This window comes from Odocoileus virginianus, chromosome 9 (assembly GCF_023699985.2).
Source record: "Odocoileus virginianus isolate 20LAN1187 ecotype Illinois chromosome 9, Ovbor_1.2, whole genome shotgun sequence".
Lineage (NCBI taxonomy): Eukaryota > Metazoa > Chordata > Mammalia > Artiodactyla > Cervidae > Odocoileus > Odocoileus virginianus.
The window spans coordinates 53,403,954-53,429,664 of record NC_069682.1 but is presented as its reverse complement, the minus strand read 5'-3'; the positions used below and the strand labels follow the sequence as shown (position 1 = coordinate 53,429,664).

Genomic DNA, 25,711 nt, shown 5'->3' with positions numbered 1-25,711 from the left:
CACCACCAGTATGCTTATCGAATGGGCCTTCTGTGACCTTTAAGAATCCTTGAGCCCAGGGTGGGGAAGGGGGGTGCCCGGAGAGAAAAGAATCCTTGGGGGGAAAAGGGTCATCATGGCTGTTCTTCAAAAAAAAAAGAGAAAAGCTTGTTGGGAAGTGTTTAATGGGAATTTAGCATAAAATGACACACCTAATTGAAGGAAATCGTGGTTCCAAGTGAAAACAGTTGTCACGAATTAATTTTTGACCATTGGCAGATCTGAGGTTTACCTCATATGTAGACTGTGTCCAACTTGGCAAAGGGCATGGAATACTGCCCAGTTCTCAGTGCAAATGCTCCCATTTTCTCTCACTGATAAGTCACTGCCGAATTGGGTTCAATGAGATGTCGAAATGGCTGTGTTTCCTTTTTGCCTTTCTAGTAGCATCTCTTAAGTTGCAGTAGCCACGCGTGTGTCTGCCAGGCCTCTCAGAAGCATGAAATCCTTGCTGGGTCGGTGAGTTTGCCTTCATTTGGGCATTTTTGTTTATCTATTCATTCATTCATTCAATATACACTTAAAATGTGCCCTTCCCCACGGGGAAGACAAAGGTATAAGGTGTTGCTGCTCTCTTTGGTCTTACAGTCAAAACAATCCCAGGAAGTTAACCGTGAACCATTGCTGCTGGGTGATTAAATAGGAAATAGACATGGCAGGTAAGAAAAGATAGAAAGGTTGTCAAAAAACACAGATGTCAGCGGCCTTCCTACCCTTTTCCAACCTAGTTGAGCAAAGCAAATCAATGGTCACATAAAATGATTGTTGAGTCCTGATAATGAGACTGTAGAAAACCCAGAAGGATCAAAACAGATGTCCATGTGTAGATATTCAACAGGCATACGGTTCAGACTTCCACATCAGTCCAGGGCTGAAGAGTTATAGGTAAACAGCAGGGGTGGCACCTTCTCCAGGCCCAGTGTGGGTCTCAGAGAAGCTACCAAACCAGGCCTTTCTTCAGGAGGTGTTGCTGGGGGTTTGCTGGGCGAACTGAGGGGTGGACTTGCTTTCAGAAGGGACTCCAGAGGCCTGACCCTGGGATGGTGAAGCTCCTTCTTCATCCAGCTCCTTTAGCCAGCTCCTTCTCTCTTCTCTGATTTGTCTGGAGCCTAAGCCTTTCAGGATCTTCTGGGACTGAAAATCCTCTTAGGGGATAGCCTTAAATTCTTCCCCCTAAGCTTAGAATCTTCTGTTTATGTCTAGGATTTGTGTTCTGAGGGGTGGGGTAAAAAAGCATTCACAGTTTGCATCCAGAAATCCTGAGGTACTGTGAAGTGTTTTCATCTTAGCTTGGGTCCTCCATCTTAGCTTCTGGGCTGCTCTCCATTTTTGTTTTAGTCAGTCCTCCATTTTAGATCTTCAACAGCCCTCCATTTTGGCTCCAGTCCGCCATCTTAGATCCTGGCCTGCCCTCCATCTTAGCTTCTGTCTTCCATTTTAGCTTCTGGGCTCTGGGAGTCTTTTTCCTGTTTTCCTAATGGAAATAGAGATACTCACTATTCAGGTTAGTATAATTAACCCCCAGTCTTTGCGGAAAGAAAAGTGCAGAGTTAATTGCAGAATTTAATTTCCAGCTTTTCTCTCATAAATACTTTTCAGTCATCTCTTCAGAGCCTTGGAAGAGTTGTTTTATCTATAGGGCTCTTGTAATACTCAGCATAAGATATGCGGTTTTTATAAAATTACGTGTGTGTGTATATACAGATAGGTAAATAGAGAATTCTTATTTTAGATATAAGAGGAGGAAAGTGCTTTTGTGAAGGCGATTGAACTGAAGGAACTCCCCAGACAACAGGGACTGGTTTTATTTCATGAGTCAAATTCAGATTTACAGAATTAATAAGTTTGGGCTTCTCCTTGTTTGTGACATTTTCATACTCTTCACCTGAGAGGCACACTTCGAAATCAATGTGAGTGAAAACCCATTTTCAGGGCATAATGTGAAGCTTGTTTACCAGCTCGGGGTGGGGATGGGGGGGGAATCAGTTTGCCAAGTCACTTTGAAAACGTCCTTTATTACAAGTGGCTGCCTCTGTAAATGAATTAGTTATGTGCAGTTACTTCCCCACCGCAGCCTGATGCTCTCTTGAATCCGGACCACTCTGCTAGGATACCTTGAAAACGTTGTCCATCCTGAGAGAACTGATTGTTAAGAGATGGGGCCAGCAAGGCGCCAAGAACTGCAGTGAGCAAAAGGTCCCACTGCTGGGACTTGGGCCCCGGCTGCAGAGTCCCTTTTCAAAGACATCTGGACATCTGAGACTGGGAAGACTGGATTTTGCTTCCTCCCTGCTCAGGGATGAGCCTGTGGCAAATTAAGAAGGGGGCTTCTGGCCCCAGGTCTCCTTACCTCCCTGCAGGTGACTGTGTTCTGTTCAGTTAATCCCATTAGCTGGCAAAGGCTTATGGGGCTACCCTTAAGGGACATTTGCATTTTAATAAAGAGCTCTCTGAGGCCAGAGAGCTGAAAGAGTCACGTTTTTAATAGTGAAATAGAATTCTAACAAGAGGCGGTGGAGGAAGACTGGGGAGGGAACATTTGGGCCGTTGACACCCGAACCCCCAACCCCAGGTCTGTGCACCCCCAAGCAGTGAATTCAGCAAATTGGCTCCCTGCCCCCACTGCCCTGGGACCCCAGGGCTTGCTTCCCTGCCCCACCCCACCCCCACCGCCTCAGCTCTCCAGGTACAGCTCGGCGGATGTAGGAGGGGGCCTCATCCGAGTGGCAGAGTCAGGTCCACATCGAAGCTTCAGGTGCCTGACTCATTCCGGCTCAGGCCGGTAATAACAAGCCCCATGTTTTTCTCCAGCGTCCACTTCTCTGACACACAGAATAGTCAGGAAATAAAAGATTCGAGTACTATACAGTTGTTTTGCTTTCTCTTAAAAAGAAAAAAAAAAAAAAGAGTCGGGGGTGGGGAGGGAGAAAGGAGCAAGGAGGCAGGAGATTAGGCCGGCAAATAATGATGCCGCAAAAACAAGCTTATAGCAATAAGCTTGGTATGTTACATAAACAGCCCCACCATCCTTTGCTGCAGCCCAGGGAGAAGTGGTGCTGTTGACACGGGCTGGTTTCACACCTGAGCTTGGAGTTACTCAGAGGTGCATTAACAACTAAGGATTCAATCGAGGGAGGCCTGGATAGCCATTTTGACTTGCCACATATTAGCATACTCTTCTAGAAACCCGGAACCTGCCAATTAAGCTCCCCAGTGAAACGCAGAACCCCGGGGCCTTTCCAAGATGCCTGATATTTAGGAAAAGGAAATTAAGCTAATTGTGAAAGTGCCTGACATGTTTCCTTAACATCTAGGTAGTTGAAGGCTAGGATTGAATATTATGAATTCCTCACATATGTGTTTGAATATATGTCATGGCTTCCACACATGGTTTCCAAAGGTGCAGCTCAGAAGTACTCAGGGCCCTGGCTTCCTTTGCCTTCTTTTGTTTTCTTTTCTTTTTAATCTCCTTTCTTTCCTTTTTCTCCCCCCCTTAAATGTTACTGCGTTGCTCACCTGAAATGTCCTTTTCAGAAAGTTCTCTGATAGCTCACAGGCTGGTGACGTCTTTACAAAATGAGAAGAGCTGCGATTGCCGGGGAGGGCCCCCTGGGCACTGCAGTCGCTGTGACAGGCAGGAGTGTCACCGGAGCTCTGTAGCCCTCGGCGGGCAGGGGAGGGGGGCGCATTTCATTACGCGTGGAAGTTATAGCTTTATTTCAAACACAAACATGCAGGCCAGCGAGGATATTAAATATGCAGTCACGCTTTCCCTCTGAGCGAGGAAGGCGCTCGGATTTTATCTTCCTTCCAAGCAGCTTCCTTCTGCCCCTTAGATAAGTCAACGGGGAGAATCCACCTCCAAGTGTGGCTAAATTACGACCCCCTGACAACGTCTGGGAGGGAGGGAGCCGGCATGATGGTGCCCTGGGGAAGATGGCTTCACAGCACCTTGGCTGCTGCCGCAGAGAGGCCGGCTCCAAAAACATCGATTTTTCTCCCCACACTCCCAAGGTTAGGATTCTGCTTAGAACTCTCCACTTCCTGCTAAAATTTCCATCACCAAAGGGCCTGATTTCAGGCAGAGAAAGGACCACTTTAGCAAATGAGAGGAGAGGAAAGCTAAGGGTCATTTCAACTGCGGCAAAAATCAGCCATGCCATTTTCCCTGACAGCACTTTAATTATGATGAAAGAACAAGATGGTTTTTGGTTGTTGTGTTTTTTTTTTTTTTTTTTAAACCAAGAAGGCTTGTGCTGGGGGGAAGGGAGGGGGCTCTGAAAGAGAGATGAGGGGAGTTCCAAGCGGACTGTTACTACACACAGTGATGGATACGCCGAAGGAGGGAGAGAAGCCCCCTGTGGTCCCGGGTCCCTGCCCCAGTTGTGCTGGTCAGGCCGGCTGTTTGTAGCCGGGGCTGAGCCTGGCCTGGGAAGAGCCCACAGGACCGGCCTTAGCCAGTGCCTTCTGAATGTCGGCTTCTCCCTTCCCCTCTGTGGAGTGAGCTGTGACTTTAACCTCGAGCTGGGGGAGTCTCCTAGTGTTCTGCTCCATTGGCTTTGAAAGCAGCTGAGGGGTTTTCAGTGGTCACACGTCTCGTTGTTGAAAATGGTGGGGTTTTGTTTTTTTGATTTTTTTTTCAAGTCAGGTTCTAGGGCCTGGGAGCTGCAGAGGAGGCCAGAGAGAACCCTGCAGGTCTGAGGACTGAGGCCCGAGTTGTAGCAATGGGAAGAGAGGTGGAAAGCAGATGTTAATCAGTTTCTTTCAGCTCTGGCGAGAATCAGGGAAAAGGCCCATTTCCCCTTCCACCCACCCTGCCTTGACCTTCAACCTTGAGCTCTCAGGAACTCCTCCTTCCCCCCCCCCCCCCCGCAACCCCCCCAGCCCGTGAAGGTGGCCCTGGGATTCAGACGGGCAGTATTTAGAGAAAAAGAAAAGTCAACTCTAGACTCACTCTCAGCTGAAAAGAGCCTTAGCTCCTGGGCTTGGAAATGTGAGGAGGAGAGCAACATGGATCCAGGCTGCCCACAGGGCCCAGGAATGGAGGGAGGTGGCGGGGCATTATTTCAGCCCCCTCCTCCTTTTTAGAACCTTTTCATGCCATGCAGACACCAGGTACCAGCTGCCGGAGAGCCTCTAGGACAGAACTACACAAAGCAGGAGACGTGATGTGACCCTGACTTTGTGCCTCTGAATTACCCAATGTTTGTTACACATGCAGGCAGAGCACCCTGCAGGCTGCGGTAAACACCTAGGGGCGTAGTTCCCCCAGCCCTTGGGGGTGGGGTTCTCTACGCCAGCAGGTTCTTCCAAATAGTCCATGACTTTTCCAGGGTCCCTTCTGCCCCTCTTTGAATCGTCAGGCTGGTACAGACCCTTCCGGTTGTGATGACAATTACCAGGCAGAGGGTAGTGAGACAGCAGGGACTTAGAATAATGGGCATTTCCCAGTGAAGCCACTTTATTTCTTGCACTTCGCCGAGAGAATTCACAAGCCAAGTGCAACACCCACAGGATCTCACGGGAGGTGGCAGTGGTCTCAGGGTGCAGAGACGCCTCATTTTTCTAGAACAACTGCAGTGTCCCCATCTGAGCCCCGCCGAAAGGCAGATTCTTTATCTAGATGCTCCGCGATTCTGCCTGCTGCAGGGATGGAGGAACGGTGATCCTGCTGATTTCAATGGACCGGTTGAGAAAACACGACAGAAAAACAAATCTTTTTCTCAGTTTTCTCTTTTCTGCTTGGGAAACAATATTCGGGGCTGGCACTTGTGTCTGCATGGAGAAAGAGAGGGGCAGCATCCTGACCTCCCGCTGTGTTGGGGGTCTGTAGGTATTTTAGAGGGATTTTAGTTTGGAGGGGGGAAAAATAAAACAGACAAATAAGATACAGAGTCTACAGGGTCAGAGCAGACCATGTTAGGAGATTGTATCTTTTCAGTGTCAGAATAAGGATCATCTGAGAGGATTGGGGGTCTCTCTCAGAAATAAATAGGCACTTTGGAAAAGGAAAATATCCTGTTCTTTGAGAAACGGGGGTGATCGGTTAATGTCAGGCGGCTGTGATCATAATCCTGTCTGAAGAATTGGTCTCATTTTTCATGTCAGAATTAATATTGGTTGAGATTAGATGGTTTCTTAATTTAGACCATTTGCATTTTACAGAGTGCTTAAAAGGGGGTGGGGGGCACCAGAGCCAAATAAATAGGACCAATATAACCTTTTACAAAATCCATTCTTTCTGCCTCATCTTCACTCTGGCAAACTTTGAGTCATTTAGCAAAACCTGAAAACTCAGATTTTCCTTGCTCGAAAAATGTAATGCTTCCTACTATAGTATGTTTTTTCTTGTCGCCCACAAACTTCCTCTTCTGGTGACCCTTCTGACTTTTTGTGTTCTTGACACTGAAGCATCCAATCAATTTGGTCAAAAGTCCAGTTGTGAAAAAGCATCTGGATGTTTTGTCCCCAGACAGCCAGTTTGTGGAATATTTGAGGATCAGCTCATCTGACCCCCTCCCCTGACATTCCCCCCGACAAGTAAACTTATTTTTAGGGATCAGAGGACACAGACCTAGAAAGTCAGCCTGCTCTCTGAGGAATGAGGAACTAGAAGGGGCATGAATAAGACGTGAGACCCTTGTGCTTTCTCTGCAGTGGCCGCCTGGAGTCTGCTGCAGAGGGGCAGAGGGTCACCGGTCTTTATAGGCAAGCACGCAGAGGGCAGTCTTTGTGATTAGGCTCTTGGCAGCACCATTGTCAGGGTCAAGATTTATCTGGTGCCTGCGGCCACCTTAGCACGAATAGGAGGCTTGAAGCCACCTGCCCTCATCTTGTCTTAGGTTACCACCAGCTCAGGGCAGCTGGTGAAAAATACGGACGAGGAGTCTTGCTTTCATAGGAAAAAAAAATGGTCATGATTCAGTTTCTTGAAAAAGTGCCCCCCTTCCCCCATCCTTTATTCTCAGAGTCACTAAAACTAGGATTCAATCATCAATCTCTTCTCTTTCTTTCTCATTTGGCTAGCTAATTCAGACTCTTTGGGCTCCAGTTTCTTTCAATAGCTAGGCAGGTGAGGTAGGAAGGGGATGCTAGTGGGGGCAGAGGAAGGGGGAAGGGCTCCTTGGCACCCCTCCCTCCTGGACTTCAGTCTCAGGCAGAGTAGTTCTGTTTGCAGTCAGCTCAGCCAAAGCAGAGCATTGCTACTACCCCCAGATGCTGTTTCCAATCGATCTTACTCATTTTCCCTCTGGGGTGCAGGCAGGGCAGAACCCAAATCTTCTCAGGCTTCCCAAGCCACCCAGCATTGATCTTTTATTTTTATGTTATAGTCACAGAACCTTGAAGATACTTTTTTAGCAGTTTAGCCACATAGCGAGAATTTCAGGGGGGAAAGGTCAAGAATTGATGACTTTCATTTATTAACAGTTCATTAAGCAGACCTCTGAATTCTAATAATGACAAATCAGTGTCACATTGCTAAGAGAAAAAGAGTGACAGCTGGGTGATTTCACAGAACTATCAGGTGTTGGGGGAAGGTACAGCAAGGGTTCAATTACTATAAATTAGAGTGATTTTGTTTGTTTCCCTGGGGTTTTCATGTTGTTAGTACCTTTTTCGGTGTGTTTGTAGTTTTACTGAAAACGCATATATTTTTCTCTCAGTCTCTTCTACTTTGGCATCCATTTCAGAAACTAAATTTTTGTTGTAGAATTCTATTCTTTAGTTTTCGTCTTCTTTTTTACAAAGTCCCCTTCTCTGCCTTCTGTACCCTCAGTAAATCTAGAGGATATATAGTTATGCCAAGGTAAGAAATACATATCTATTTAGCACATTTAAGAATACGCAAGGCAAATGAAATATAAAGTTATCTTATATCTGAGATGAAGACATTAAGTGTCCTTGGGGATCACCCTAGTTAGTTCACAATTTGGGTTTTTTTTTCCCTTTTGCATTCAACTAATTTGTGGCAGATCACTGAAATGTATTTAGGCTGATAACTGATTTTTACTCAAAACTATTTAAGAAATTGACTTTGAAGGCTGAGACTTTCTGTTCCCCTGCTCTGGAGCGCCCCCCTGAGGCCTGGGTTAATAATAACACCATGATAGGAATTTGCTGCTAACTAGTTAGGTCTTTGTGCCTAGGCTCTTGAGTAAACTCAGAGAGTTGGTGACGGACAAGGAGGCCTGGCGTGCTGCAGTCCATGGGGTCGAGAAGAGTCAGACACCACTGAGCGACTGAACTGAACTGAGTTAGGTCTTTCTAGGCTTTAGGATGCTTTGGATGGTTATGAGTAAACAGAGCATCCATTTAGCTTGAAGATTAGATGTCTTTGCATCCCAACTAAGTTTTATATCAGCTTCCTCTGAAAGATTCTTTCACTAGCTTTTTGAAGCAGCTCCCAGGGATTCCAATTATGAAAGCATCCTGTACTCAGAAGGTAGAGGTTTGCCTTTTCAGAATAAGGGAGCAATAGCTTCAACCATCATCTTCATGAGAAGCATCCTTATTGGAACCAGGCCCCAAAGTGGGACATTTGTCAACTTCTGGAGGTGGTTCTCTGTTCATCAGCCACCTGGCACCATCTTGCCAAAAGACAAGGACCCCATACCTTTGTGGCTGGTGGCATAGATGAAGGGAAGCTCCATCTGGGCTCCTTCTTGACTTACCCAGCCTTCTTGCCCTCTGCAAACCACTAGGACACCCTATAGGCATTTTGCTCCAGCCAGACTTTTGACATTGCAGAGTTGCTCACTTCACATCAGAGCTCCCAAGGTTTGGTCTGGAGCCTTCACTGGCTTTCCTCAAAAATCAGCTGCCTTCATGAGTGACTGCTGATGTCTAACCCTTGGTCAGCTTAGGGACCTAGTGAAACCTTTGCCCTGCCACCCCACTCTCAAGGTGTTCATGTCTTCTATCAATGAAGGGCTAGTTTTCTGTAGAGTTTTCATTTCTTGGTGTTAGGTCACTGCAACCCTGGGATAAAAATAGGTGTAGTTAGTATGTTACAGATTAGACTCTGAATTTCCAGCTTTGTGCCACTTCCTCTAGTAATACCAATTTTGGTGACACATTTCCTAGAATCCCAGGCTTGCTTCATTTGCTAAAATCCTCCAAGGACAGATCTGTTTGCTTTAAAACCTAGAAGGATTTCAAATCAGACTTCTCAGCTCCCACTTCCTCTTCCCCCTGTCTTCTGTCTGTCTTGATTTTCTTGTTTTCTATTCAGGGAGCAGGGGCCCCCATCCTCCCCCTCCCCAATCCAAGGCTGGCGGTTTTCATTGACAGCTGAGCACACATGGTCTTCTATGGCAAAAGGCCCTTTCCTGGCTTTCTCCAGAGTTGCCACCACCAAGTCGAGGGGGAAAACTTGAGTTAGGCCTCACGATTTCAGCCAAGCTGGGCATACACCAAGTACCCCTGTCACTTGAACCGGTGTCCAAAATGCAGCCCTAAAGGGTCACAGCTGTGGCATTATTTCAGCATGAGCAATTCAGTATTTAACGTTCCTTAGAAAAATCATTTCAAGCGGCTACTGTTCACCTATTAACCCTTAGAGGATTTCATAGAAGGATCATGGGGATGCCATCCATAATTTTCTTGGCCAGCAACATACACTTCCCAATTCTGTCTTTTAAAAGACCATTCCTTATATAATGGAGAACAGGGAGTTGCAAAAACAGCATCTTCTTGTTTTGTGGCAGGCGCAGGCTTCCAGGATGAGAAGTTAGACTTTCTTTTCCTCTCATTTATATTTTTACCTCTATAGTATATAGCTTTCTACACAGCAGCATTCCATTTCTTTCCTCTTTTCATGGTAGCTTATATTAGCCTGCTATCACTGGCAAGTCTTATTTTACAGTTAAGCGTTGGGTGTGTGTGTGGGGCGGGGGTAGGGGGGCAGTTCATCATTAATCAGATCTTCAGATTTCATGTGAACGGCCCCCCAAAGCGACCCACGTTTTAAATGTATCCTCCATTCTGTCACCTGGGTCTTCATAAATGAATTGTCCATCTGCAGTTAATCCACACAGTGCAAATCGTTCTGAAGGCTGAGTGGTCCGCCTTCTGAAAGAAATTGGCTATATTTAGTTTTTTAAGCAAGCCTGCTTTGTGTTCTTTGTAAAGTCAGCGACATTCTTTCAATTTTTTCGGTGTAATTAGCACAAAAGGAGCCGTAATCTGAGAAGGTAGTAGAGACTTCAGCGACCAAGAAACAGGAATGTTCGAGAAAGCAGGCAGAGGCCGCCTTCCCAGTTCTGGGCGGCAGGCAGAGACCCTGGGACGTGGCTGTGGGCACAGCTGAGGTCTGTAGCTCATGAAAACATCTCCTTTCCATCTGATCGCAGACTGATTGCAAATGCCCGTTGTTTCAGCTGGCTAGTTCTCTCTTCCTCATAACTTCCAGAGGTCGGCAAAGACCTGAGGAAGCCGCTGTAGCATCTGGGCTTTGCTGAGTTGAGTAGCTCCTGGCTCATCAAGGCAGAGGGCTGTGCACGGCGCCCAGTCCTCCATGGACTGCCGACAGAGTCGAGGGCACATTCTCTGGGCAAGTACTGAGTTTTGACCAAACAGAGGCTAAATGGAAATGGAGGGGGGAGGGGGCAAAGCTGGGGCCTCTCTGGGAACCGAGCATTTGTGCCCCTCAAAATAAAAACCCAGGGAAGGAGGTGGAGCTAAACTATAATTACACATTTTTCTATTTCATTTTCAACATGTATGGGCACAGAAAGATGAAAATGTACCCAGTTTTAGATAAATGTGTGACTAATTATGTCCTATTAATTGCTTAATTCTGGGTTTACCAACAACAGATAGAAGTGGGTTTGGGGGGTGGGGTCGAAGGCAAGTAACACCCACAGCCCCATCAGAATCTTATTTGTCCCAAACTGAGGCTAATAACTAATTGCAGGCCGGTTTGAAAACAGTAATCTACATTTGGTTGGTAGGTAAATACAGTAAAAACTCCAAGATGGTAAAAGTTGTATTTAGCAGTTATTTCCTTTATACACAAAACAGTACTTAATGAAAGAAGTTTATTACCTGATTCATCCAAAGTATTTAACACTCTAAACACTTAATTATAATATGGGCTAAATTTGAAGAATTGAATGCAAAGGGGGATAAAAAAAACCAAAATCTTTAAAATTGGAACAATTAAAGGATTTCTTTTATCTTCACATATCTTATTAGGACTTTAGGGCTCTCTTGATTGTGCCAACTTGCTTTTTGTTTTTTCCTGTTGGTACTTGTTTAATAAGATGTTGAATCAAAATGTCATTTAAATAAGACATCTTGTGAACAAAGACACAAGTGAGCTGACCCCGTACCTACTGTTAACTAGTCCTCCCTGCATTATTTCCCATTCTGGATGAACTTCTATCCTAAAGGCCAAATTAAAAGTTTGAAGCAACAGGCTTTCCCATTACCTAACAAAAGTTAGTTTGGTTTAGGAAAATTAACTCTTCTGCTATAAAGTGGTAACAGTTTTACATACCTCATCCCTCAATTAGGACCTCCAGTAAGTGGGTCCTTTGATCTGTGGTTGATGTCAGTAAGCCCGTCATCCAAGTTATCTACCTTGAATCTTTTCAGGGCTATCAAGTGTATCGTTATTAAGGTTTCCGCTTTTAAAAGAAACAGCGTAGACTCTATTGTGTCCCAATTTTACAGTGTTTGGTGACTTTGTTAAAAGTCCACTCCTGGGAATGTCATAAGAAAGGCACTAAGGGTCTTGGGAACTGGGCATCACAAAGACCAGGACATTCCTCTCTTTGATGACGTCTGTCCAGCAGAGTCAGGAAAGATCCATCACGGCACCAAAGACCCAGTTTCCCACCATTCTGTGAACTGTGCCTTTCAGATGTTTGATTGGTATCCCAGAGCCACTGGCTCAAGAAATTGGGTCCAAACACATTGGCCAACGTGCCTCCATATTTTGTTTTGGTTAGAGTATATTCTGAGTTAAAAATAAATTATTTTAGAATTAATTAATAGGAATCAAATTGGGAAATGTCATGTGGCCCTGTAGTTAGTTCCTGGAGGTCAGCTTTTGAAAGGAAGTTTCACTCACTTGAACACCATGTTTAGTTTTGAATGCAAGTTTAAGGTAACTCTGTGGTTGTCACTGTTAACTAGTGAATGTGACAAGGAAAAAAATGCCCTAGGTAAGCAGTATATTAGATTTTTAAAAACTTTATGGGACTAAGTAATAGAACCTTCTCATCAGGGATTAACTAGGAAGGCATTTTACAATACCTGCTTCATCATGTGTATAGTACAGGTCTCAAGTCACATTCATTTGCAACAACAATTTCGGTCATTCTAGTTAAAGTACAAAATGTGCTTTAAAGACAGAACGCACCATTGAAGTACTAAGCATTATTATTAAAAACTTACAGCTAAGGTTTCTGTTTCGCTGGAGACCTATTTGTTTGCTAGGCTATTAAAATAATATCATAATTTTATTTTCTCTGGAACCTCACAATGACCCATCTAATGAAAGGCCAAGAAGAACACATGCTTGTCCAAAAACTTAATTACACCATTAAGTGTAAAAAACGTTTTCAAGATTCTGAGCTATAGCAAGTATATTGCTTCTAACAGCAGACAAGGCATTCTTTCTCAGACAGGAAGATGCAAAAGAGCCAAGGAACACATCCACCCATAAATATGAAGCTTACAAGACCACTAAAAAAAAAAACAAACCCCGACTTGCCAACCCATCCATTGTTGTAAAGTATTCTTTGCTGGAGGGAGCTGCTGATCCGTCAGCCCTGTGTATAGCATGGGACCCCCCTCTGTTTTACAGTCATAGCGGGAGGTGACCTAGTGTTCGGGTTATGGGTGTGTTGTTATCCCCACTTGCTGGCTTTGGCAGGGAGCAGGTCACCTGAACCAGCCACTTTACACCGGGGACATTCTGGCCCTTCGCCCCTCTTCAGAGCTTGAAATTTCCACGACTTCCATCTGTCCCTGAGCCAAACAAGAGGCCCCTTCCACTGGAAAACTCACCAGTCTGGGCTGTTCCAAGAATTATGCTAATGGATTGCTCACTCTCAGAGCATAAACCAGGCCCTTAAAACGGTAACAACCTATTAAAATAAATCACTAATTCATATCAAAAGGTCACGCATGGTGGCCTCTGAACCTGAAAGCCCTTTTTAAAATTTTTTTTTAAATTAAAACTTTTAAGGCCCTGGGTAGGTCAGCTGCTAGACTGAAAACTGTAGACAGTGTCAGCTCACCACGCCAATTAAGTAAAATCTCATCTTTCACTTTGTGTGGGGTGAAAACAGAAAGCCGAACAGACCACAAACGAGCTTGTGTTTCAGAGCTCTTAGTGGCCTTTGCTTACCTGTAAACCATTGATTCCACCTGCTGTCATATATTTACAAAGTAAATGCTTTATTTGTTCATCAGTGGTTGGTCATAATAAAATATAGGTGAAACCTACACTTAAAATTTTTTTTTTCCAAGAATGACCTGCCAGGTTAGAAGTTGAAATGGCTGAAGCCTGACCTTGCTTTATACATTCTAGGACAATAGTCCTGATTGTACTTGCCTGGAATATGTGTCAGCATATGACATGGGACAGCTTCACTCCTTTCAAAGTTCAGGCTTCGTATTTATCTAAAAGGGGGAGATGGTAACCCAACTCAGGGATTTCCAAATAAGGAGACTCTTCATTATATTCTTTGTAGTAATGTGTAGCTACTGGCATAAGTATCAAGGTTGTATTGGTTACTATTTACCTTGTTCCTCTTAAATACAATGTATTTGCTCTTCGCCACATTAGAAGCAGGAAGGAAGATGTTTTGGAACAAATGGAGCTTAACAAAAATCTGGCCTGTTCCTCCTCATAAGCCTTCACCAATTTTTAAAAAACGACAGTTGATCAATTAATCAAATTCAAGCAAGAGGTTTTTATTTAATAGGTAAAGATACAAAACTCAATCTTTAGGTAGTTTCTAACCTAGCTGGCGAATGATTAAGTCATAGTTTCAGACAGCCTTACTGTGGAATTTATTTATGAGAACATTCCGGCCTATAGGGTGAATATTTTTATCCGGTTTTGTTTTGGTGGATGGCAGTTCCTTTGAGGTTTCTGTCGACAGAAGGTGTATTTTTGTGTGGAAAGAGAGGACATATCCAGAGCGTGATCAGAACTTGGCTGATTTGGGAATGGGGGTGGAAGGGCAAACACAGCAACTTTTCTGCAGAGTCCGAGAATGTCTGGACCCCGTTGTCAGGAGAGGTAGCAGATATAGACCATGAGAGTCTGGCGTGAAGATTTCGCTTCCTGTTCTTAATTCCGAGTGTTCTCTGCTGACTTTGAATTGCCCTCACCATCTCTCAGGTTCATGAAGTGAGGCCTTGTAGAAATGGGGAAGGAGGGGGGGCAGAGGTGTACCTGATGGGGTCAACAACAAATAATAGGTGACACCTTCATCTGTCACACCTTTTCTTATTTTGAGTTGAGCAAACTGGGGGAAGGGGGGAATTTCAACAGTCCCGTTGAATGATTAACAGTGCCTTTCTATTTTCAAAGAAAAACTATAGGGACAATTTACTCAAGGCCTCTGACCCAACCAATCAATCACCCCACCCCCTAGGTATGTTAGCTGTGTTTCCATTTACAAATAGGCTGTTTTCTTTTTATCACTCCAACTTTTATCCAAAGTTTTAATGACTGTTTCAAAGTGAAAGAAACTTAAAGAACAGAGAGAGTAGTAGTCCTGACTACTTGTGAATCTGGGTTGACTGGCAGGTGGCCCATCAACCACCCAAGGCAGTTGCCAAGGTCTTAGACATGACGTCCTGGCTACTCTTGACTCACCTGGGCACCAGGTGGGCTGTTGGGACCAAACTTTTATTGAATGAATGAATGAATTGTACCCAAGCAGACACCCGCTTGACTTCAAACGACTCAACCAAGGTCCCAGGAAAAGCGAGCCGCCTCCGAGTCGTTGAGGACTGACTCGGTGTCACTGCCCTTAACCCACTGCTCTCGGTCTGCCGCATCCTTAAATGGGACAGTGCTGGGGTGCGGTGGGGGAAACACTTGACAGTTTTTAAACAATTCTCAAACAAATTCGTGATCAATAAACTACTTTTCCATCTGTTCCAGAACACCCCCAGCCACCGCAGCCCGCAGGCCCAGCCACGGATAACTGGGACACCCTGGCCCACCACCTCGCCAACTCGGGAGGACTCCAAGGGCACCGACTCTGCGACCTGGCCACCAGCGCTTGGCTCTCGCGTCGCCGGCTTCCCCTGGCGATGATGCCCGTCCCGCGCTCATATCACACCGCACATCACCTATCGCGCGCCGCGATTAATTAGTGCCGACACCTACCTCCGCGGGCGCGCGCCGCTGGGAGGGAGGGTTGGGTAGCCGGCCCGCGCACGCTAACCGGGAAGCGGGAGGTAAGGAGGCGCGTGGCCGGGTGAGCGCCGCCGTCGCACACTTTGCACGCCGCCCAGGGCTACACCACTCACCGAAAATTGGGAGGCAGGTCTGGGAGGCGGGGTCCGGCGCCCACCGCCTTGGGCGCCCCCGAGCCCCCCAGTGCCGCATCCCCCACACCCAGCGCCCACACCTGCGTGGCCCCCCGCACCAGCCCGCACCCCCGGGGTGCGTGGCAGCCCGTTTGGGCACGTCCCCGGCGGGCCGATTTTTCGGCTTCCCCTTCGGTTTATAGGGGCCACCGCGGTGGGCCCGTCCTCTGAAGAGAGGCTGGGGCGTCATCGGGCCGCTTAGGAGCGCTGCTCTCCGGCGGCACGCTCAGTCGCGTCGGCACCGCGGAGCGGGCTGCGTCAGGTGGCCGGCCCTGCGCGCTGCTCGCTCGCTGGCTCTCCGGCTCCCGGCGGCGGCGCCGCGGCTGGAGCGAAGCCTCCCGGCGTGGGGTGGCGGCGGGCGGCCGGCAGGCAGGCAGGCAGGCACTGCCTTGCGTGTGAGTGCACCTCACTCACATGTAAGTCCGGGGGCACCGTGGCCTCCCGCGGAAGTGCGAGTCGCCCGGCGCGGGGCAACAGCCACCGGGGCCAGGACAGGGCAGGGGCGCCCCGGCGCTACCGCCCTGCCCGAGCCTTCGGGGCACCCCCCAATTCTCTTTCTTCTCTTCTCTTTTCTCCATTGGCGTGCCCAAGAGCCTAACCAAGGAGCGTCTGAGGGTAACAGCAAACTCGTGCCATCGCGCCTTCTGCACTTTTTCTTTTTTGAGTTGTTTGACATTTCTTGGTGCTTTTTGATTTATCGTATTGTTGGGTGCTTTTTGGTTTGTTCTCGCCCCCTTTTCGTTTGCTCATCCGTTTTGGCGCTAACTCTTAGGCAGCCAGCCCAGCAGCCCGGACGAAGCCCGGCAGCCGCGCTTCGCGGCCCCCCCCCGGGACAGAGCCGCGGGGATCGCAACAGACTCCCCCGACACGGGGCGCACGGGGTCCGGCCAGCCCGAGGCCGGGGGCAAACAGGGCGCCCGGGCCAGGCGAGAGCCAGGCACCCCGAGGTGGCCAAGCCGTCATGCTGAAGATGGCCATGAAACTCAAAGCTCGAGCGCTGGAGAGCGAGAGGAAGACAGCGTTGGCTGCGGCCGAGGTGGCTGCCGAAGCTGCGGCGGTGGCTGCAGCGCTGGCCGAGCAGCGCGCGTCGCGGAAGAAAGGGGTCGCCGAGAAGCCCCCGAAGAAGTCGGAGCAAGAGGCGCCCGGCGAGAAGTTGCTGACCGAAAAAGAGCGGCGGAAGATGGAGAAGAAGCTGCTGGAGCAGAGAAAAAAAGAGGAGAAGAAGAAGGAGAAGGAGAGGAAGAAGTTGGAGAAGATGCAGAAGAAGATGAAGAAGAAGGGGCTAGAAGCCCAGGAGGCGGCCCGAGGCCCGGAGGTCGCCGCCGCGGCCGGCGCCGCCGCCGCCGTCGAGGGCGCCGCGGAGGGCGCCGCCGGGGTCGGCGTGGGCGCCGGCGCCGGGGCCACGAGTAGGATCTGGATTGAGTGGGACACGGACTCAAGTGACGAGGACGACGACTATGACGACGACGAGGTGGACGACGACTACGACGACTTGTTCGACGCCCTGCGAGGCCTCAGGAGCGCCGTGTGGGGGTCTGGGCGGCTGGAGATGAGCGCGCTGAGCGCCCACCTGCCGCTGCTGACCTTCCTCGTCTTCTCCGTGCGCAACCCCGCGTGGGTACTGGACTTTCTAATGCACCCGAACCCGGACGAGGGCCGCGGCTGCGGCTTCTTTTTCGGGGCGACCTGCTGCTTCCGAATGTTCCTGGGCTGCGCCTTCTTCTCCTTCGTGGGCGGCCCGGCCAAGCGCAGAGGCCGAGGGCACTCCGGGGCCTCGGGTGCCTTCGAGTCCGGCCCTGGCGCCCGTCGCCGGGGGCGCGAGGAGCGGCTCATCTAAGTCAGACCCCCCACCCCCGCCCCCAGACACCACCATCGCTGTGTAGTGTGGAGTTTTATTGAGTATTTGTGTATGTGTGTTTGGACACATTTTCCTTTTCGGTTGCTCTGTCCTTTGGTTCGTGCTCGCCTCGCTTTTTCCACACTTCCCTGCTCTCTAGCTCTCTCTATGTCTCTCACTTCTTTTCGAAAATTTTCCTAAGTCCGGGCTCTGGCTCGCACTCCCTCCCCTTCCGCCCACCCCGGCCCCTCGGTGGCGCCCGCGGGAGGGGAGGGGGGCGCTCGGCCTCGGGGGCCGCAGGGCGACGCGGACCGGGGGGTGGAGCGTTGGCGTCGTGCGAGGGGTCGTCACCGGCTCGGAGACGCCCCCTCTCCCCCCGGAGGCCGGGCCCGCTTGGGGCCCAAGCCAGGGGGGGCGAGGGGGCGTCTCCCGGGCCTGTCCCGTCCCGGGCCGGACGCGGGCGGAGGGACCCCCCTCCCCGGGTACCCGGGGGGGGCGCCTCCCTCCGCCAGCTCCCGCCCTGCCCGCCGCTGCGGCCGCTCCTCATCCCTCCTCCTCCTCCTTCCACCCCCCTCGCCGCCGCCGCCTCCGCCTCCCCCCGCCTCCCCCCGCCCGCCGCGGAGCTCTGGGTCGGGGCGGCGGCGGGGCTCTGGCCGAGGCAATAAGAGCGGCGGCGGCGGCAGCGGCGGCAGCAGCTCCCGCAGCTCCGTCTCAGGTCCGCCTCGCTCCGCGGCGGCCATCAGACCCCTGGGCTCAAGCTCGAGGGGCTGGGAGCCGCGCGCTCTGCTCAGGCACAGCGACACCGCCCTCCCCGCGCGCTCCTCCCCGAGGAGCCGATTCCGCGCCCGGCCCGCCCGCCCGGTGCTGCCCCGGCCCTCTCGGCCCGCTTGAGGCCGCCCGCGCCCGGCCCCGCCGCCGCCGCCGCCGCCGCCGCCATGGGCTGTCTCGGAAACAGCAAGACCGAGGACCAGCGCAACGAGGAGAAGGCGCAGCGCGAGGCCAACAAGAAGATCGAGAAGCAGCTGCAGAAGGACAAGCAGGTCTACCGGGCCACGCACCGTCTGCTGCTGCTGGGTAAGGGCGGGGCGGGGGGCGCCGGCCCCGGCCCAGCCCGGGGGGGCCCCTCGGGGCGCCCCGCAGGCCGCGCGCGCCGAGCCCGCCCCTCGCCCCGGGCGCGCGCTCCCGAGCCCGCCGCCCGCCCGCGGGCTCAGCCTCTGGGGGGCGAGGCCGGAAGGGGGACCCCGGGGCGCCATTCGGCCGGGCGGGGGCCTGAAATAGGGCGGGGGGCCGTGGCGACGCCGGCGCGGGGCTCCCTGCCCTGGTCGCCCGCTCCCGGTCTCTCTCCCGTCTTCCCCGCGCCCTCCCCTCTCTCTCTGTCTCTCTCCGCGAGGCCTACTCGGCGCCGGGGCTTCGGGTGCGTGTTGGGGAGGGGGAGGGGGAGTCCCACAGGGCTCGGGAGACTGCGACAAAAAAGAGGGTTTCGGGGACAGGAAATGGGGTGGCGGGCCACGGGAGGGGGACCCGCCTCCGTGGGGTGTGTGATTTGTCGGGAGAGGGACAGGGAGAAAGCCAGCCAGCGGGGTGGGGGGGGGGGCACGCCGCGGTGGCGGAGGGGGCCTCGTCGAGGGGAGGTTCGGCGGGGGAAGTGGCCGCGGAGAGTTGGGGGGGGGCGGGTGACATCAGCCCCTCGGAAGGGCTCCGGGTGGTAAAGGTGGTGCAGCGAGGGGGAGGGGGCGCGGGCGAGTCGTGGCGCCGGAGCCGAGGGGGGGCGGGGGGCGGGAGGAGGCTGCGCGGCGGCCGCTGGGCGCGACTTGGTGCGTTTGGGGCAGGACACCCTGTGTGCGCGGAGCAGACGTGTCCCGGGCCGGGTCGGGCCGTGGAAGGAAGCGAAGGAGAATCGAATAAAATAAGGCCGAAAAAAAAAAAAATGGAGTTAGTACGCTGAAGTGCCCAGTGAAGCCAAATGACACGTCATTTTACAGTATGACCTTTTTTTCCCCTTCCAGATATGCAGGCTTTTTGAAAAGCAAAGAAGAGAATTAATTGTAGCAGCTGCCGCCCACCCCCCCAAGAGCAGCGCGCCCCCCCCCCCATAAACCATTAGCACACACACATTTTCCTGTTAGTCGGCCACATTGAGAGCGCTTTGTGAAAAAAGGAGAAAAAAAAAAAAAGACATGCACAAATCAAAACTGGAAAATGACATTTGTCTGTAAATGGCTTCTTGGTCTGGAAATGGCGTGGTGTTTTTTTTTTTTTTTTTTTTTTGTCCTTTTCAAGGTGGGGGGGGGAGGGAATCCAGCGCACTTGAAGGAAAAGACTTTTTTTCCAGGTGGAAGGAGAGGAGAATACATTAATTAGTAGTTTGTCAAGTGACATTTGGTTGTTTGGTTTTGGGTTTTCTCTTTTGATTGCGGTTTTTCATCTTTGGCAAAATAAATAAATAAATAAAGGCGTTGGGAGGGGGCTGTTAACTCTAAGGAGATGGCCTTTCCCCCATTTTTCTTAAAGGTGCTGATTTGGAAAAATAAATAAAAGAAGCATAAAAGAAATTGTTGAAATGACCAGAAGAATTACACAAGCATTAATTAGTATGGAAGTTTTCCACTTCCTTAGTAATTTGGCTATCTGAGTGAATTTGCTAGGTTAAGACCTAGTTCAGGGTCACATATCAACAAAAGAGCTTGATTATAAAGAATAAAAGGTAAAGGGCTGTTTTTCCTTTGTGGTGGCGTCTCCTTTGCTTTTGGGGGACGGGGTCATGTCTTTGTTCTCCTGGGTCCAGATTTATGTAAAGCAGAAAATTATTAAGTGAAAATAAGTCTCTTTGGTGTTTATGCATTTGCAATTACAGTAATTAAATGGTACATATGTTGAGCTGTTGTCAGACTTCTAAAGGTGGAATTATGGTGTGTGAATATTAATTGCGTATAACTTGATTTCAAAGTATAAGCCTAGAAAAGTCTAGAATCTTTCCTAGGAACACTCTTGCTGTCTGAATACTTATTTTAAATGTGATGTGAATGGTACCTTAAATTTATAACACCTTTGCACAGTGATCATAGTCTCCCCTTAATTTGAGACTGTTAACTCTGAATGCACCGGGCATCACTAGGCTAACCTGCCCCAGGTGTCCTAGTCCTATTATCATAAAAAACCTCTGGCATGGGGCTTTGCAGCCCGGGTCAGTGCCACGCATTTTACGTCTTTAAATGGTGATTCTCACCAAGTGATGCCCCCTACCCAAAAAAAGAAGGAAACATAATGATGCCCAGGATCCTCTTTTTTAATTTATGAAATAAAATTTCAGTTACAGGGCCACAAAAGATCTTGCCTTAGTTTTGCAGTTTCTCTGATTTCCTAAATGTGGAAACTGAGGCACGGACCTCTGCATGTAAAAGAGGTGCTACGAATTTTAACACGAAACAAGAATATTGGAAATTCTGATTAATATTATGTATTCTCTTCAGTAGTACCGTTAATATTTTAATTTATGAGAGTTAGGCTCATTAAGATAGAATGTTTGCTTTGAAATCAATGTTTCTGTGGAAACTAATTTTAACTTTTTATAGATATTGATTACAGCCTTGTGAAAAGGCAAGAGAAGGAGGAATGCTTTGCTCTCTGGGCAGTAAAACAAAACAATAAAAAGTGAAGAGGGGCTAAAAAACCAAATAGGTTTGTGTGGGAGGGGGGCAAAAATTGTCCACTCACGATTATTTGTTGGAGAGAGTATCCATTTACAGAGGCCGAGAAACTAGCAATCCTCCTCCTAGCTTGGTGGAACTATGTTTTTTCCATAAAATACATGTTTTTACAAATTTAAGGTGATTTCAAATGGGGGCATACGCCCTTTTTCTAGCTCTGTTAGTCATGAAGGGCTTGGAATCATTGAAAATTCAGTCGTTTTCAGGAATATTTTCCCTTATGATTAAAGTCTTGTCCTTTTTAACATGTTATTAATAGGGTTGTTCTCAAGCACTATATTTAAATATTTTTCAAGACAGCAAATAGATGGTCTTTCATCTCCCCCCCACCCCCAAATGGTTGTTATATCCCGAGAGGGTTTAGCTTTAGAAAAATAAAGTTTGCAGTGAAAGGGGGGAGGGGTGTGGAGAAGTGGATCAAATGGAATATTGTGGGGCTAAGGGGGTGGTTTTTAAGTAGCCCAAGGGGCAAGAACCCTGCAGACAAAACAGCTACTTGGAGAAAATGTTGGAGAGCTGCTGCGTCAGTTTAGATCTGGGGGCGCCATAGGGGTCTGGGCATTGTCTGTGAACCCTGGGGTATTTTAACCATGAAACAGCTGACAAACAATGAATTATGTGCCCATATACATTAAGGTGTACGTTTTTACCAGTGAACGCTCGTAGTTCAAAGATCCAGTTTCACAGTTATAACTGTAATTTTCTTACCTCCCCCCACCATGACAAAATTGCATCATTCTTTCTGTGCCCACCCCACAAATTTTAAAACAACTAAAAGAAAACACCTAAACAAACCAAAACCTTTAATTCATGTTTGTTGTTCTGATGGTGAAATACTGCAGGTACACACACAGTTGGATGTTTATTTCATTTTTTCTGCGTCGAAATGTCAAGGAAATTTGCACGTCTCTTATTTTGCTTGTGTTTTGCGTGTTGCTTCTATGAAGAAAACAGCAGTAGTGTCTCTCTCTCTCCCTCTCCCTCTCTCTCTCTCCTCCTTGCCCAAAATGTGTAAAATGCCTCTTTCTTAACCTGAGACTTACTTTCATTTTCTAGGTGCTGGAGAATCTGGTAAAAGCACCATTGTGAAGCAAATGAGGATCCTGCATGTTAATGGGTTTAATGGAGAGTAAGTGTCAAATCTGTACCAAGGGCAAGGTCAGAGTACCACATTTTATACTAACCTTTAGGAAGTTTAGGTAGCTTTTAGGGACTGGGCAGCCAATGTCCGCTTAATTTTTTCAGCCTACATATCAGGAAAAAAGCTCTTTCGGGGCTGTTTTCCTCCTTTTTTACTCTTTGGTGCAGCAGCAAGCAGTAATAGTAATAAAGCCCCTGTGTTGGCCCCATGACAGGTCTGCGGTAGGTTTTGGTGCAGTGGGTCTCCAACGTGGCTGACAGCGGCCCTGGCCATCCGTTTGCCTGGCCACGCTGACCGCTGCAGAGCTGGTCCCCACCCCCAGCACATTGCAGCGCAATGCACCAGTGCAGGATGTTTTAAACTATTAGGGAAACATTGTTTCAATAATATTCTCACATAAAACAAAGTGGGAAGAGTCAGCCCTTGTTAGTAATTCTTCATTCCCCCGCCCCCCTTTGGAATTATCACGGGCAAATCATCATTTCCCTTTTTAAAAATCGATGATCTTGCCTAAATAAAAAGATATTTAAATATTGGAAAGGCTGGGAGTTAGGTACTTCCGGCCAGACCTAGGGGCACTTTTGCCTTTGAGAAGTCCTTCAAGGCATCTTGCTTTAGGACAATGTGACAATACCGCAGTGAGAATAAAGGTGAAAAGAGAGAGTGCATATATGAAGATGTAAACTATAGAGAAGAATGCAAATAAGGGGCATAGGTCTCCCCAGACCCACCTGTACTTTCACGTGGGCTGGTAAGGGTAGTTAACCTTACAGTCACTTGCAGGCACTGGTTTGCAGTTAACTAGTTGGTTAGCAGCCCTATTCCTTTTCTTAAACCTGGGCTCAATTTAAAATTGTATTCCCCTTAAGTGTCCAAAGGGGAGGTTGAGTCAGAGGGGCATAGTTTTAATTCAGTTATGCACCAACCCCTCCCTCCAACAAACAAAGACCAGTTACTGTCTCCTACTATGCACTTACACGGGGGAAAACAGGGATGAATTTTATCACCTATTAGAAGTAAAAGAACTGCAGGAGGCAGCTCTTTATGGAAAGTTCTAGAATTTCTCAGACCAGATAATCACGGAGGGGTAAGGTAGAGAAAAGGATGACATCATCCATACAAATGGACATTTAGTTTAGGATGCTTTTTAAGTTTAAAATTCAGAGGGATGAGCTCTTTTAACCAGTTTTATGAATGGCTCTCCCGATGAGTTACCGGTATGCAAGTACATGTTGATTAAGTCACGTTCACATGTCACAAACCAATTCTGAAATTCTTAATTTGACACACCTTTCGGTAAAGCCCATCCACCAGAGACTGCTGTCTGTCAATTAAAAAGCCTGAAATAGGCTTTTTGCTGTGATTTTGTAATTTAAAGAAAAACCTTGCATAATTTTCCCTCCAGCAACTTTCCGGGGAGCGCTGCTTCAGGAGGCTTGTTAAGCAAAAATAATTTGACCATGTACCCTCTAGATAAATATTTTGATTAAAATTGGATGTGGCCTGCATTTTTAAAAGGATGCAGCAGCCACTGTTTACCTTAGCTCAGGTCCAATAGAAGATAGGACATCCTTGAAATAATTCACTTAAAGTTTTATTACTCTGTGGATTGCCCTAAAATTGTTTAATTTTTAGAGAAAAGTTTCTCCCCCCTAAGTGAGCCTGTCTGTAATGCAGACGAGGCATTTAAACCAGCACTTCTCTTTTCTGAGTTGTGTGTTTTTTTTTTTTCCCGAAAGAGGAAGAGACATTCCCAGTTTGCCTGTTTGTAGAGGAAGCCATAGGTAATCTCTGAGGATGTTAAATTTAGCCTGTGAAAGTGACATACAGGGGAATTCTTTATGTGAGCCTAGAAACCTTATTTTTATCTCATACAAATGAGCCTCCTTTTTTCTTTATCCTCGCTGCGGTATTGCAACAAAGGCGGTTTCCTTCTCCACTAGGAATTCCCTGCCAAGTGAGGACATCCGTCCACCCAAGGGGTTTCTGTGCGGTGGTTAGGGTCTCTGCCTCCTTGCTCCGTAAACGTGCGCTTTGTCAGGGCTGGGCTGAGCTATTATATTTGCCTTAACTGTGCGCAGACTGCTGTGCCGAGTACCTCTGCAGAGTAACCGTGGCATATTAATCTGACCTTCACAAACACAGAGGTCAAATGCGGATTTTCCTAACTCAACGCTAGCTAACTCCCTTACATTTGGGGGTGAGAAGAGTGCCATTAACACTGGATGAGCTAATAAGCTAATCAATTACAAAACCTGGTATACAGCTTGAGCCATCCTGCCCCTCCCACCTTCAAGGAGGAGTTCCTGCCAATCACGAAGATTGGGTTTGGGGAGGGAGGGGCTTGGTGGTAGTGGGTTTTATTCTTTTAATTGGGTTTTTTTTTTTTTTTTTTTTTTTGCTGTGGGCCTCACAGTTCAGGCACACTTTTAATTGATGACAATTTGTGGGGAACAGTTGTATAGAAATAAAAACATAGGTAGCAGCCCAAGTCCAAGAAGGGAGGGAATTAATAATGCACCAGGAAATCAGGGGCCCAAAATCATGGACCTTTGTGTGTTCAGTACAACACGGCGAATGAGGTCTGGGACCATCAGGGGCCTTACGCGCTGCTATATTCTCCAAAGAACTGTGAGATAAATCACTGCTTTAGCTCCCTGATGCATGTACATTTAGTGAAAGCACAAGAAAATAATTATCCGTCCCTCCTGTACCTGACGGAAGTCTCCAGAGGGTTCTGCTAATGCTGCAGTGAAGGTGTGGAATTCTTCCCCCCATGGCCTGCGGTCTCAGTAGACGTGCCAATTTAGCCATGAAGGCGACCTAAGAATTAACGGGAGGATGGCGGCCGTTTGTTGAGGAATTTAGGGAGGCTGTGTGGGGATTTTGTGAAATTGCGGTGCCTTGCAGATTAGGTGAGCTTTCAATCTCTCTTTAAAAGGGGCGGCGAAGAGGACCCGCAGGCTGCAAGGAGCAACAGCGATGGGTAGGCACATTGAAAAACAGAAAAACTTTCACACACGCACACCTGACACACACATCATACGGGGAAACAGGACACAGAGACCCGGGAAGAAAACCAAAATCATTTAAGGGCCATCAGCCATCTTGGTAGATACATTTGCAAACAACACACTTTCTTGTCATTTCAGAGCAAGTGAAGTGCAAAACAGATTTTTTTTTTTTTTTTTTTTTTTTTTGCCATCTTTAAAGTATAATTAGATCCAGCTGGGGGAAAGCTATAGACTTAAGCATTAAGACGGTCAGTTTAGGATTTCAAAAATTGATAGTTTCTATCCCCCACCCCCAGCTCTCCATTTGAATTGGCTACTTATTTTTAAAACTGGCTACTTGTTTTTAAAACTACTAAATTCTATCTACCCTGTGGCTGGTCTGATGTTAAAATTTCAGACCTCTCTGGGA

At 48.3% G+C, this 25,711-nt stretch overlaps 1 protein-coding gene and 2 long non-coding RNA genes across 14 annotated transcripts in view; 1 reads left to right on the top strand and 2 right to left on the bottom strand.

Moving 5' to 3' along the window:
- Window positions 1-25,711, top strand: part of GNAS (GNAS complex locus) — a 66,401-nt gene that overhangs the window by 29,664 nt on the left and 11,026 nt on the right. For 4 of the 11 annotated variants that reach the window (XM_070472461.1, XM_070472460.1, XM_070472458.1 and 1 more), the window contains exon 2: window positions 22,204-22,276. In XM_070472461.1, the coding sequence (XP_070328562.1) occupies window positions 22,204-22,276 (73 nt within the window). Of the gene's footprint in view, window positions 1-17,884; window positions 18,515-22,203; window positions 22,277-25,229; window positions 25,275-25,711 lie in introns of those variants that run through there. The other 7 variants (XM_070472459.1, XM_070472456.1, XM_070472455.1 and 4 more) reach the window with 4 other exon arrangements.
- Window positions 148-5,214, bottom strand: LOC139036732 (uncharacterized). Its single transcript, XR_011489566.1, has 2 exons — window positions 4,994-5,214; window positions 148-1,513 (listed from the first exon to the last, which is right to left on the bottom strand). It is a non-coding gene; the product is annotated as an uncharacterized lncRNA (long non-coding RNA).
- LOC139036730 (uncharacterized) lies at window positions 13,948-15,590 on the bottom strand. Of its 2 annotated transcripts, none has more exons than XR_011489565.1 (2): window positions 15,272-15,590; window positions 13,948-14,455 (listed from the first exon to the last, which is right to left on the bottom strand). It is a non-coding gene; the product is annotated as an uncharacterized lncRNA (long non-coding RNA). The 2 variants fall into 2 exon arrangements; XR_011489564.1 differs by having other exon boundaries at window positions 15,401-15,590.